The sequence below is a fragment of the Protomyctophum bolini genome, assembly GCF_963924005.1.
Source record: "Protomyctophum bolini genome assembly, chromosome: 13".
Lineage (NCBI taxonomy): Eukaryota > Metazoa > Chordata > Actinopteri > Myctophiformes > Myctophidae > Protomyctophum > Protomyctophum bolini.
In genome coordinates, this window is record NC_137874.1 from 29,421,958 (window position 1) to 29,437,394 (window position 15,437).

The window sequence follows — 15,437 nt, forward strand, 5'->3', positions numbered from 1 at the left end:
CCACGTGGAGTTGTTATTGTTGTTGAGAAGCAATTTCTGCGTCAGGCTATATACCTGTAGGCTAGTATGGTATGGATTTTCTAAAAATGTAAGCTAAAATCTCATGCAAGCATTTCATCACCCTATAAGTCTATATCAGTAAGCAGGGGTGCCAAATGGGAATGAAAAGCTGGGAAATTCCAAGGGCCCTTGGCTGACAGGGACCTGATGATGACAGATTGTATAGTTTAATGAATATCGGGGTTCCACTGTGATGTTGTCAGGGTGCCCAGAAGGAGATTACTCTGTTGGCATCGTGTCCTGCATGGCTTAAAAACCACATTGTTCATGTTATATTCTGTTGAACTGTCCTTGATCGCACAACTAAGAAAATGGTGTATGTAGGCCGAGCCTATAGTGCACATGGGAAAACTCAGCAGGGCTACTGTAGTATAGCCTAGGCCAGGTTAGGCATGATTGTGGAGAAATTCAACATCCTCCTGCATTGATGCAATACAAGTTACCATGATCTTATCCCCACGTGACACTGTGACAGCATGAACTGCTCTACTTTTCAATGATGCAGCTTTTAAAATGGTGTGGGCCCATTAGAACTCAAAGGATGGCTCACTCAAAACCAGTGCACTACTAAAATGCACCTAATCAAATGTCAATTTCATGCCCCCTTCCTCTCCCCATTGGCCCTGTCAAAGCCTGTGAAATCCTGCTGCATCACTGCCTCAACGTCAGTAGCCTATATGCCGTTATAACCTCCGCCTGACACAAAATCGCGATGGCAAATGCTAAGGAAAAGTCTTATATCTCGAAATGCGGAACATAATGATCTCTATCGTCCACGCAGACTGCGCAGCAGAGGAAAACACTGCCTTCACTGTTTGTCAACATCAAAGCGCCAGTAGCCCAGTAACAGAAAAGATGTCCACAACTTGATGATGGCCCACATATTAATCCGCGGTGTGCAAATAAAGGCCAGATTAAAAGCAAAACAACAAAGCTGACACACAGCTAATGCCGATGTTACGCACCCCCCAAAAAACACATTACGAAGCTGAAAACGTTAACTTACATTTCACCACCCGATCGGTGGCGTTTAAATCGATGTCAGCGTTAGACATCTTCATGGGCTGTTGCCGCGTCGAAGAAAACGCGTTTCTTTCTGTAGAAACGCTATTTATCGTCGATGAGTCTTCTTCGCGGTTACGAGAGGACGAGGTTGGTGATGTGGCATCACTTGGATGATGCGTCCTTAAGTGTATCGCTGCCTAGCTGTGCTGCTGCTGAGGATGATTTGTGGCGCTGCTACCCACAGTCATCAGAGTGGATGCTGCTGCTGCTACCCTGATGATGCTCTGAACCGCTATGTGGGGGAGGATGTGCACGAACTGGGAGGGCGAGATAGAGGGGGAGGAGAGAGAGAGAGAGAGAGAGAGGGAGAGAGAGAGAGAGAGAGAGAGAGAGAGAGAGAGGTGGTGGGGCGAGGGGGGGGGCGTACCATTCCGACATGGCGATGAGGGGAACTCCCACGCAAATGTTCCACGTACGGGACTGCCTGATGCCACCACCATCAGATGGAGGCTGGAGACGGGGTTGCCCCACGCACGCACGCACGCACGCACGCACATAACGCCATGTTTTGGTATATTTTGCTATGCCAGCAGCCAGCACAGCAGAGATTAATGTAGGATAGGCTACATCGTTTAACACGTCCTATAGGCCTCGACGACCTATTCTGACGAATCATGAATTATGCAGCATAGCTTTGTGCTGCTCACGCATCATGCAAATGTGATTTCATCCATTTCATTTTCATCATCCGACACACGCACGTGCACAGTGCACAATGCATATCGCTGCACGTGTGCGTGCGAGTGAGTGCAGTGAGGAGAGAGAGAGAGGCGGCTATAGGCCTATATACTTGCATGATCAAGGTGTGCTCGAGGCCGCGCGGACACACACACACACACACACACACACACACACACACACACACACACACACGATAGCAGCCTACCAGTGCCACTTTCCTGTAAAGTTTCACTTGGTGGTGATGAGGTAGAGTGTAGACAGACAGACAGACAGACAGACAGACAGACAGCTTTATCGATCCAGCAGTGCTGTAGGCTACATTATACATATACACGCCTATCTTTTTTGGATCATCAGATGTCCACTGTCCAGCTTAGTGCAGCCACTCCCTCGTCTCAGGTCCCAGATCAAAGAGGACGGCCTCTGATGGTGGTCTACATAAGGAACAGGTGGTGATTATGTGGTCGGCAGCCTGTTCAAGCTGCACATGCAGTCTGCACTGCAGGTCCCACTTCTTCATATATGTTTTGAAGCAGACGACCCCACAGGCTGCAGTTCAGCATAGCAGGGTCCATTACCAGTGGGCAGGTCTTCTCCTTTGGCGCAGTCCCCCCAGGTCCCAGATGTAGCAGTGACAAGTTAAGGCCGCCACAGACAGACACCGCTCCCAAGGGAAGACAGACTTTGCACCCACTGCACACAAAATGTGGTGGAAACAAACAGAGCTAACCACGTCCTGCCCACTGCAAGATATCAGAGACCCTTGATGATACTTTGGCCTTCACTTCTTCTAGGTGTTGTTTGAAGGACAGTGTCCTATCCAGGTGTACACTAAGATATGTTGCTGGAACTCCAGGCACTTGTTGACAAACGTCGTCCAGTTCCCAGTTACCAATGCTGAGCCGCAAGCGCTACCTGCAAAGGTAGGCTGTCCAGATGCCCATGTCCTGGTTGAGACCATGAGGTTGAGGTATGTGACGCGTTTTGAGCTTGTAGATCTGCTATTTTAATATCAGTAATATTCCGATATTAACCTGCGGGCCTCCAGTTGCCCATGTACGCTCTGAGTCTACAGTATCTTGAAGGGACATGTATCCGAGAGATGGGTCTTTAGGATTTATTGGGTCTTCTACAGGTTTTGGGTTTTTTAGGCAGGGCTATAATAACAAGTTTCGACAACAGTATACAATGCCAGTTCTTCGGGAGGTTGGACCTCTGGAAGCATTGCGGGTAGAAAGTGTCAAGCAGGTATCTCTGTACACTGGTGGATAACAAACTCAGGATGGATGTTATCATGGTCTGGTGAGTGGTGACATTGCTTGAGTGCTGATGGCCGCATGTATCCTGATATATTAGCTTCCATGGCCACCCTGGAGAGGGAAGAAACCTTGCACGATGAACTGGGCAAGTTCTCGTCAGCACCCGGGAAGCACCTGTTCTTAAGGAGCTGGAATGCAATGGCGTTTGCTCACTTTGGTGTCACCGGGCACTTGGGGGGTGAATAATTGACCTAAATAATTTTTTGCTATTTATGAATTGGAATCCTGAAAAGTAACCTTTTTATTGAATTTCAAATGCATTTAGTTATAGTTATGTTAACTTTATGAACTGCTAACATAACTACATTGGACACAAAAAGACAATAACATTTTAATACTAGACATTAAGTACTTGTCATGAAGTAATTAAAGCGGATTTGGAATTGTAACAGCTGAAATCAATACTATATCAGTATTCTGATATTAACATGCATGCATGTGGCACCTGGGCCCTGGGCCACCAGTTGCCCACCCCTGGTTTAGATCATTCACATTATGTGTGCACTTGTGTAATGTTGTGTCTCCCTCTGTTATGTATTTTGTTTGTTATTAATGTTTTGTGTGTGGACAATAAAGTTTAGCTTGATCTTGACCAATTGGATTAAGCACAGGTGGATAGACTTTGGCTTTGTTCAACAGCCTGACAGTTGCTAGATTGATACTCTGGTATCGCTTGCCAGGTCGAGGGTGCAGCAGTGGCGTGAACAGGTGACTGGGATGATGTCTGTCGGCTGTCCCTGATGATACTCTCAGCCATCGCACCATTGTTTCATTGTATTTCCTGGTGGTCTTGGCGGCTGGAGTTGCCTCAAACCCATAGCATATAGTTATAAAATATCAAACATTTTGATTGGTATTTGTGTCCACATAACAAATGTGAGGTCATCAAAATTGGAAAAGTGACTATAAAACAAATGCTTGCAATGGATTCAGAATCATGAGAAACCCCTAGTTTGATCAATCACATGCTACTAGCATAATGAAAAATTGAAAAGTTTGGCTGCATATAGGTTGAAATCCCCAATAAGAGTCTCCGTACCATCCCATAGAAGTGTATATTTGTAGTTTGGCCAAAAAGTACCGTTTATACGTGTAGTGGGGGGCTCAGAGTGCGTCCATAAGGAAAGTAGGCTTTCTAATGACACAACCCGTCTTTGTTTTGGTGAGTAGCATAAACTTTATTTTTATTTACGCTAAAGAGGAGAGGCTGGTCTGAGTTCCATGTGAGATTTAAAAGCGAAAGTAGCAGGGCCTTACTGCAGGGCAGAATCAGAAGCAGTAAGGTTATGGACCAGAGCTAATAGTGATATAGATTTATACTGTATGTTGCGATTGATTGGTCAGCTGCTGTATTTTCCCTACGGGTTATATAGCATGTGATGTGACCGATCAGTACAAGCTAAAACTGTACCTTCCCTATGGAGCATACAGCAGCTGACCAATTAGTGCTGCTAAAGTGCCACCATAGTGTAGCCTACTCGCTACTTAAGGGACATTAGTTTGCAGGCGGAGATTTTTATGAATTTAGTAAATCATTTGATTCAAAATATTTTGAAATGTTGTGTTGAATCGTTTGGCTTTTAAAAATCCCTGACATTATATTATATATTATGATGGATTTGATTAGTGTCTTGGTTGTGATTGGTAAGCTACACATACTGTGTGTAGCCCCTAGAGGGAGGCAGAGGGAAATAAGTGACGTCATAAGTGACAGGTGTATTTAAAGCCATTCTGAACAGGCAGGTAGCATTAGATTCCCCTGAAATAAAGGTTTCAATCAAAATTGTTGCTGTAATAGCGGATGTTTTCCTGTGAGAATTGTTTGGGGCGTGGCCTCCCCAAACGTGTAGCCATTGAAACTGAAGAAGTGTGAGTACTATATTATTGTTTGTGCACAGCTGAACAAAGATGAGTTAATATATTTCCGGTATTGTATGTGATTCTGTGTAACTTTTGGGTCTAACTTGCATGGATTATGTGATTGCTTAACAGCTACAGGTGGAGACAGGGGCATGGGGCCTATTTCACGAAACTTGGATTAGAGATTAAGCCGGGCTTTAACACATATCCTGGCTTAATATATCCTGGATCAGTGCTTAACCGGTTTCATGAAAGCTGGTTGAATCTTGCCAGATTAACTTAACCAGTTAACCTGGATATGTTGAGGCTTGATTCGGTTTCATGAAAGTGATGCTACATAAGTTACCATGGAAACTTATGCTTTGGACTTAGCCTGCTCCGGACCAGGCTAACAGCCAGGTTTAACCTAATCCTGATGTCTTTACTGTTCATTAAGCAGTCAAACTGATCACAAACCAATGATGTTTTCCAGATTTATTCAATTATTATGGGTTTATGTTGCCTTATTTGTATCGGTCTGCATTAAAGGACTAATTTAAGCACTATATAAAATCAAATAACCAAAATATATAGGCTGCACAACATCATGACAGCTTGTGAGCTTGTAGATCAGCTGCTTTTGGTGAATGTTCCCCATGAATAGGTTTGCTGTCGTGCAAGTGCATGGTTAAGAAGAATTATTATATTATATATATTATTTTTTTGTAAAAGTGAAAACCACTAAATATTACCATTACTCATTGTTTTACAACATATTACCATTATAACGTTTCACCCATAGTCCTACATACTTACACCTAGAAACCCCATTCAAACCTATTTAGGTTCATCCTACGGTGGACATCTGTGCCTGAAAAGGAATCTTTGAAATGTTTCATAGTTTTAGAAATATAGTGCTTTCAAATTTGAGACATTTATAGGCAGATAGTGGCACTTCAAAAAATCACTTTCACCTAGAAACTCCATTCACACTTTGTAAAATTCAGCTTACTGTGGAGACACATGCTGGAACTTTTTACTTTGAAATGTTTTGTAGTTTCTGAGTTATTTAACTTAAACGCCCAATGTATTCTCAATGGCAATAGCACAAATTTTGGCCTCACCAGTCTGGCCCCTGTCTGGACAACAACCCCCTTCCCCAAAGGTAGCTCCCTCAGAGGAGGGAGTTATGGCCAAATATCACAATGCGACAATATCATTATGCTTACAATATTAAGAATTCTGTTTTAAGTTAATAGTAGTGGTAAAATGTAAACTATATTTTTGGGGTAGTTAATCATTCAGTCTATCCACTATTGAGAGTATGTTCTCTCTTTAATTACAGCAGCAGTATTTATTTTAGAAGCTTAAGTCCTTGTATCAGTAAATCTTGAATAGATTAGTAAAGATAATGAGATATACAGAAGGGGGCTGTAATGCAACTATTAAGGATGCAAACTGCCTTAATACCCCATGAAGAAGAAGGATCAGTAAATCTTTGATCCACAGAAGGGGTCTAGAGACAACAAGCCAGACTGTCTATTAAGCCAGGCTTGCTGATCCCGGCTCGCCAAATCCGCCAATTCTGGGCCTCGCTTGGCTTTAGTGGAACGGAATAAACCAGGCTGTAAAGATCAGGATTTAAAAAGCCTGGCTTTGGCCTATATCCTGGATTAGTTAATCCAAGATTTGTGAAATAGGCCCCTGGTTGTCTTTCTGTGTGACACCAGAGAGGGTTCATGTGTTTATCTTGAGAGCTAAGCTATATTTGGTAAGGGGATCCGTTTATTGATTTGCATATTGACAGTTTGTAGATTATATTTGGTTTATAGACATTACATGCTATATTTGTGCATTACATTGTGTGTGTATATTGGGCTTAAATTATGTTGTGAACTAGTGTTGAAATGTTTTGCCATTGCATATAGGTCCATGCTGATGTGCTCTGTGCATGTACTGAACTTTGGTTGTCATTGCTTATAGGTCCATGTTGAACAAGTGGCCCCTATATAAGCATTGGCCCCTATTTTATATAAAGCCATTGCTGGGATGCTCCCTGACTATATTTGTTCCATGATGGAACCTATCAGACCCTAGTGATTTCTTAAGGCTCAAGTTTCCTCAGGCCCAGATGGAGTTGGGCAAGACAGCTTTTTCTGTCAATGGCCCAACTTTGTGGAATGAACTCCAAAACTCTTAAACTGAGCTCCCTGCGTTCCTTCGGTCAGTTAAAAGGAATGCTCCAGAACATTTTTCACCGTGATTGCACCTGCTTCAATTGATCTATTTTTCTGATGGTTGTTCTGTATAAAGTTCCTTTGTATTGTGTATTGTAACCTTGGCTACATTGAAAATGAGGGCTATAGGAGTATGAGTAGGACTAAGGCCCTATACATCCTCTCTGGGGGGGGGGAGTGTTGGCTGATGAATGAATATCAACATCCTAATACATCCTAATACTGGGGGGTCAAATTATGACAGGCAATTCCTGCTGTCAAAATATGACCCCCCCCCCCCCCCCCCCCCCAGTCAAAACACTTTGTTTGAAATAGTCACTCATGCTTTCCAAGGTGTGATTTGGGAACTTTTTACTTTGAAATGTTTTTAGTTTCTGAGTTATTTAACTTAAACGCCCAATGCATTCTCAATGGCAGTAGCACAAACTTTGGCATGCTACATGAACCCATGACCCTCACCAGTCTGGCGGGGTCTGGGTTGTTGTCTGGACAACAACCCCCTTCCCCAAAGGTAGCTCCCTCAGAGGAGGGAGTTATGGCCAAATATCACAATGCGACAATATCATTGTGCTTACAATATTAAGAATTCTGTTTTAAGTTAATAGTAGTGGTAAAATGTAAACTATATTTTTGGGGTAGTTAATCATTCAGTCTATCCACTATTGAGAGTATGTTCTCTCTTTAATTACAGCAGCAGTATTTATTTTAGAAGCTTAAGTCCTTGTATCAGTAAGTCTTGAATAGATTAGTAAAGATAATGAGATCTACAGAAGGGGGCTGTAATGCAACTATTAAGGATGCAAACTGCCTTAATACCCCATGAAGAAGAAGGATCAGTAAATCTGTGATCAACATAATGGGTCTAGAGACAAAAAGACAGACTGTCTATTAAGCCAGGCTTGCTGATCCCGGCTCACCAAATCCGCCAATTCTGAGCCTCGCTTGGCTTTAGTGGAACGGAATAAACCAGGCTGTAAAGATCAGGATTTAAAAAGCCTGGCTTTGGCCTATATCCTGGATTAGTTCATCTAAGATTCGTGAAATAGGCCCAATTAGATTCCCCTGAAATAAAGGTTTCAATCAAAATTGTTGCTGTAATAGCGGATGTTTTCCTGTGAGAATTGTTTGGGGCGTGGCCTCCCCAAATGTGTAGCCATTGAAACTGAAGAAGTGTGAGTACTATATTATTGCTTGTGCACAGCTGAACAAAGATGAGTTAATATATTTCCGGTATTGTATGTGATTCTGTGTAACTTTTGGGTCTAACTTGCATGGATTATGTGATTGCTTAACAGCTACAGGTGGAGACAGGGGCCTGGTTGTCTTTCTGTGTGACACCAGAGAGGGTTCATGTGTTTATCTTGAGAGCTAAGCTATATTTGGTAAGGGGATCCGTTTATTGATTAGCATATTGACAGTTTGTAGATTATATTTGGTTTATAGACATTACATGCTATATTTGTGCATTACATTGTGTGTGTATATTGGGCTTAAATTATGTTGTGAACTAGTGTTGAAATGTTTTGCCATTGCATATAGGTCCATGCTGATGTGCTCTGTGCATGTACTGAACTTTGGTTGTCATTGCTTATAGGTCCATGTTGAACAAGTGGCCCCTATATAAGCATTGGCCCCTATTTTATATAAAGCCATTGCTGGGATGCTCCCTGACTATATTTGTTCCATGATGGAACCTATCAGACCCTAGTGATTTCTTAAGGCTCAAGTTTCCTCAGGCCCAGATGGAGTTGGGCAAGACAGCTTTTTCTGTCAATGGCCCAACTTTGTGGAATGAACTCCAAAACTCTTAAACTGAGCTCCCTGCGTTCCTTCGGTCAGTTAAAAGGAATGCTCCAGAACATTTTTCACCGTGATTGCACCTGCTTCAATTGATCTATTTTTCTGATGGTTGTTCTGTATAAAGTTCCTTTGTATTGTGTATTGTAACCTTGGCTACATTGAAAATGAGGGCTATAGGAGTATGAGTAGGACTAAGGCCCTATACGTCCTCTCTGGGGGGGAGTGTTGGCTGATGAATGAATATCAACATCCTAATACATCCTAATACTGGGGGGTCAAATTATGACAGGCAATTCCTGCTGTCAAAATATGACCCCCCCCCCCCCCCCCCCCCCCCCAGTCAAAACACTTTGTTTGAAATAGTCACTCATGCTTTCCAAGGTGTGATTTGGGATTTAAGCTTGCAAGAAATGTAATAAGATGTAGAATATGCATAGTGAGGTGGTCATTATTGGAAATTAAACCGTTTTTTAATTTTGCTATTATATTCTATACCTATTTCCTATATTCCATAGCCTACTTTATTTCTAAACATGGATATTTATTTCAAGTGCATTTGTATATGAAATTAGCTTTACACATAAACTAGCCTTGCCTACTGTAGGTGAAGTTTATTCCATGACCTATAGCATTAATTGTGTAGGGGATTTCCATTGATCAAAGCAGCCATGCCTCGTTTTGAATAACATTGTTATTCTCCTTACATCAAAATGCATCATCAAACTATAACCTGGGGAAGGTTCACAGTAATACCAGCAAGTGGCGCTCTAATCCCACAAATGAGGCAGGAAGCAGTAACAGAAGGTTTAATAATGTTGAGTGGAAGGCCAAAACATTGAAAAAGCTTTTAAAACGAAATGTATGATACTTTTACCCTTGGTGCTCCTCCAGTTAATCCAGTTGTTATATTTAGAATGAATCTACAATTGATTTGGTTCCCCAAATACAATATAGTAATAGTAAGTAACAAAGTTGACTAGTTTACACAACACAATGTTTCATAGCATGATTTGTCATATTGTCAAATTGCCACACCCACCACATTAGAAAATTAAGTTAGCCTATTGCAATTAACAAAATATAAAAATACATGGCTATATTGTATTTTTAGGACCTTGCCTTCAACTCCACTTCAGACATGACAGCTCAAATGGATTAAATACATGCCTTGATACATAGAATAAATGTTCAACAGCAGCTTGAGGGATGTTTTATGATGTCCCATTTTCCTGGTTAGTTAATAGTGAGATGTTGACAAGCAACAGCTGGTCTCACTGGTTGTCACTAACCTGGGAGTAAAAATGGACCCTCCCTTGAACTCTGAGATAGACACCTGTGCAAAACGTCCTCCTTCCACCTCAGAAACATTTCAAAACTCTAGGGTCCAATATATCCAGAACAGCGCAGCTAGGATCCTGAGGAGAGTGCGCAAACACGAACACACCCATCTCTTTCCGGACCGAATACAAGTTATCTCTGTTAGCTCATCAGTGCATTCACGACAACGCTCCTTCCTTCCTCGAGAAATTAGTCTCCCCACAACCCTCAATTCGCAACCTCCGCTCTTCAAACACTAACCTCCTTAAAACCCCCAAGACCAACATACCATGGGCGACTGGGCCTTCTGCTTGGCAGTGCATTATTAATAAAATCCATTATAGAGTGTATGCGCATGCATAAAGTGAATGGCATATCGACTGCAAAGCGACAGGCAAAGTGAGTTTAACATTGTTTAACTTCATTTAACACAATTAGATATGACTTTTCTGTTTGAATGTATGGGCTGCCAAGGCCAGAAAGTAGTTTTTTGCCACTCAGTAGGCATTCCTGCATAACTTCCGGGTTTGATGATGATGTCACGCGCATGTATACTCTCTATTATGAATGAAGGGAGTGGGTGGGGTCATCTAAGACCTGGGTTGCCTTTTTGGTGATGGACCTGTTGTATAGGTTTGTCTACAGCAATATCACTGACCTGGTTGACTTGGCTCAGCTTGGACTATAACTATAACTATAACTGAGACGTTCCCATACCAGGAGAGTGTTCACTGGCCTTAAATCTCCTTAGTTTCCTGAGAAGATGCTGCCTTTTTATGAATGTAGTCTGCATTGGTCCGAATGTTGAGTTAACTGTCGATGGCTGTTCCCAAATGTTTAACTGAATGACCCGCTATACGTATGATTGCAGGCTATGCCACCTGCTCCATAAATCAAAAAGTACACACACATATGTGTCAGGCTTGTCTACTAGATGACTATATAGGCTACTGCACTTTACCCAGAGTGGGAGTGGTGTCACACCTCTGTTGTCTCTGTAGGCAAACTGCTTGGGATCCATAAGCTTAGCTGTTCCTTGCTCATTAAATGCTCCATGCATTTGCTTAATGGAGGTGTAAGGGCGATGGGTCTAAATTCATTAAGTGATTTTGTGTGTGCTGTTTTAAGCACTGCCATTGCCATTTTCCAGGCCTGGAGGACAGAACTGATGTTATGGAGCATCTGGAATAATTGGGTAAAGATGGGTCCCAGTTGGGTGGCACTTCTTTCGACCCTTCCCTTGAGCCCATCTGGCCTCTAGGAGCTTTGCGATGGTTGACAATTTCCTTTTCCTTTAATATCACTTGATGTTTATCTAATTGCATTTATGCTAATCACATGGATGAACCATACAAATGTAGTCATGTCATTGTACCCTTTTGTCAAATGTTTCATTACTTTTCAATTAAATGTTTTCATTTTCTCCCCTCCCAATTCTAGCACTATGGTGCCACTATTATACCTCATTCTTTTCATTAAAGAAAGAAAGGCACTAAGCAAAACTACATTGTTGAGGTAGGATGTAAAACAATGCAACAATGCCTCTAATTGTTGTTATGGTTAAGGTTGGAATCAGGGCTGTTGATCATAGGGTTAGGGTTAGTGACAGTGACAGGTTAGTAGTAGTAGAGACACTTTTATCTCCAGATATACAGTAAGTCAATATGCTTCCGCTGGCCCAAAAGCTACACTGTCTCCATTTTCTACTTAAGGGTTAGGATAACGGAGATATTGGCAAAACAATGACCTGTGGTTTTACTTTGGGAGATTTACAGGCATACCGTACTTGCAACATTCCTCAGTATGTGAGGGAAACAGGACGCTCATCTCTCCCCTCACTTACTGTATACAGTACTCTCATCCCACTAACACCACTTCTGGGCTGTCTTTAGGCCGGGGCTCCCCAATACTGCTGGACATGTGTGCAGCTGGAGAGACAAAGGTCATGTAACACTAATCCTGCTGCCCGGCTCGGGAAAAGTACTCGCCCTCGCTTAGTGAGAGAGAATAACAAAGAGCTGAGTGTGGCTGCAGCCTGCAGTCCCAGGTTTCAGAACGCCCATTCTCAACATGTCCTGACTCAGTCATAGCGTTATAGCTGTTCCCATGCATGTCTGTATTTTACGCACACTTGTTCTTTTAATTCCTCATGCTGTCTTTCACTTTTGCTTAACTCACTTTCCTTGCTTTGTGAATATCTGACCCCAATTTCTTCCTCAACCTTCAGAGAGACTGTCCAGATGGAGATTATGATGTTATCTGTCACCCCCTAGTGGTTGTGGCTTAGGAGAGTCCTCAGAGTCAGACCTCTATGCTTCAGACCTTCGGGGACTTAAGAAGGTCAAAGATGAGGAATGTTTACATGTCCTCAGAGCAGGGAGAAATAATGTGGTTGGTGTGGGAATTGTAGGGCTAGAAATCTGAAAACTAAAAACTAACAGCCAGACGCACATCTAGATCTGCCTTTAAAACCATGAAATTGTTACATTATTCAGACCAGTTTTATTATCAATGACCAAATTAGGAGGAATTGGGTTGGAAATGATTCATTACCACAACAAATCATTATACCGTATGAACACAATTGAAATATACTTCAAGTAATTCTTGATTATGGAATTGCTTTCTGCATGTTCATATGTGGCCTTTATGTAAAATGAGCATCTACATTGTGCACGCATCCGCCTGGGTGACGGCAGACTGCTGGGCGAGTGCTGGCGCTTTTGGCATGGGGGGTCAGATCAATATATTGAATGAATTCTGTACTGGCCATATATGGAGTGTGTCTTGAGTGTACTAGGGTTTGATGAGGTCAGATCAACATATGGAATGTCAGAACAGGTCAGCTCCATATATGGAGATCTAAGGGTGGCAGCGGGGGCAGTGTCTTGAGTGTACAGCATTTGATGAGGGCCCAGGTAGGGCCGGGCCTTAATTTTTGGGCCTGTTGAGAACTCTAGTTTTCGCCAGCTGCCGGGCGCGGCTACACTATAACTTTGGGGCAGGCCTGGGGCCCATCTAAAATTTGAATGAACAGGTATCAGTCATATAGGAGACATCGAAGAGGAAGGACAGGTGGGGAAGCATCAACATATGGAATGTCAGAACAGGTCAGCACCATATATGGAGATCTAAGGGATGGAGGTTTGAGGTCAGATGGAGAGTTTCTGGCCGGCTCCATATGCAGATCTAGGTGATGATCCAGTCTTCTCCATGTATTCCCTGGAACCATGGGTTCCAGGTTTGATGAGGTCAGTGTCATCATGTCATGATCTTCATGGAGACGGCCATATATGCAGCGTGTCACGAGGTGTGACGGACTGATGGCCATATATGGTGGCGTGATGTGTCACAAGGCGTGACGGGCTGATGTCTATATATGGTGCCGTGACAGATCGACAGCTTTGGCAGGTTTCTATTATAGTACTAATCTACTAACCCAAAAAAAGTATGAATGTGGCCACAAAACAAGGGAGAGAGAAATCTCAACTCAAATCTTTCATCAATGATGTCCCACCAGGATAAAACTGCAGCATGGGTTCAAAGACAAACAGAGACAGAAGAAGTGCTTATTATTGTTATTTTACCTCTGTTTGCATCCAGTTAAAGAGGTACCTGTGTTGACTAAACTTACAATGTAAGGCAAGGTAACCACTTAGGATTGTGATAACATATTTTCATATTGCACTTCACCATTTATGAAACATGGAAATGTAATAAACCATCCTCTTTAGAAAACCCCTTGTTTGCAGGGGTAAAGTTCCTGCCCACCAAAGACTAGGGGGTTCAAATCCTCTGTGGTGCATCTGGCTTGGACGAGCATCTATACGAGTATACAATTAGCCATTTTCATGGGTAGGAAGGCCGGGAGGGTGATCTAGGTTGCTGCCCTAGCGACTCCTATACAGGTTGCTCTGTTCAGTGGGGAACTATAGGCTGAATAGCATGTACCTGACGGTCACTGTCAGGTGAATAGAAGCAGCCTTGATGCTACGCATATTGGAGGATACACGTCCCTATAGGACTAGCTGTATGGGAGTCTGCAGTAACAAGAAACTAACAATGACTAAATGACTAAATTGTGAGAAAAGGGAAAGAAGATAATTGCCTCCTCCCTCCTCCCACACACACATAACCACACACACACACACACACACACACACACACACACACGCACACGCACACACAAACAGTGGTGGCCTTGTGAGTCCTGTGAGACTTTCTGAGGTCACCTCCCCACTAGATTGTATCATTAACCAAAGAGTGTCCTACATTATGGTATAAGTCAGTGGTTCTCAAAGTGGGGTTCGGGGACCCCCAGCTGGGTCCTTGAGGGAGTTCCAAGGGTGTCCCTAGCAAAATGAGGAACCGTTTTAAGCCTTGTTTTACTTTTCAGCTACATCTACAAGTTCACACACACACACACACACACACACACACACACACACAACACGCCGTAACACTTTATAAGCTTAGATCTGCTATTTAAACATCTTCGCTTATGGGGGTCCCTGGCAAAAAAAATGAAAGAAAAAGAATGCTGGCCATATATATCAATATCGGGGTCCTTTGAAAATGTTATGTTTGAGAACCACTGGTATGCTTTTTCTTATTGTGCATGTCTGAATTAGAATAAAGACGATGTAAAAGCATCAAAGGTGTAAAGAATGAATGTAGTAGTGCAATGCAGTGAGTTGACATTTCAAATGTCAAGTGTCTTACTATAAGTTAAAATAGTGAATGGGACGTTACGTGTTCAAGGCTTGTTCATTATTGGAAGGTGCTCTTTGACTGCTTTGGCTCAAAAAGGGGAAAAACCTCCAGACTTAATAAACACACATAAAGCTTTGATGTTGATCGAATGCATTGGTGTCATTTTAGTTTTGTCTTACTGTAAGTGTTAAGAATTAACATTAAGTATAATATATAGGTATTTTAAAACCTATAGGCCTACTGATGTATCTGCAATGCATACCACTGACACTTAATTCTCAAAACAATAACTTATACAGTAATATTTCAAGTGGTAATTTAACTGTAGGCTACCAATCGAACCATTTGTGCACTCAGTGTTAAATTACCACTCGGGATTCTGTGTAACAAAGTAATGGCATGTTTC

At 42.4% G+C, this 15,437-nt stretch overlaps 1 protein-coding gene across 3 annotated transcripts in view; it reads right to left on the bottom strand.

Moving 5' to 3' along the window:
* Positions 1-1,143, bottom strand: part of ppp3ca (protein phosphatase 3, catalytic subunit, alpha isozyme) — a 35,512-nt gene extending 34,369 nt beyond the window's left edge. For all 3 annotated transcript variants that reach the window (XM_080780483.1, XM_080780482.1, XM_080780481.1), the window contains exon 1: positions 1,067-1,143. In XM_080780483.1, coding sequence (XP_080636609.1) covers positions 1,067-1,121 — 55 coding nt within the window. In that variant the 5' untranslated portion in view covers positions 1,122-1,143. The remainder of the gene's footprint in view (positions 1-1,066) is intronic.
* Between the last annotated feature and the right edge of the window lie 14,294 nt (positions 1,144-15,437).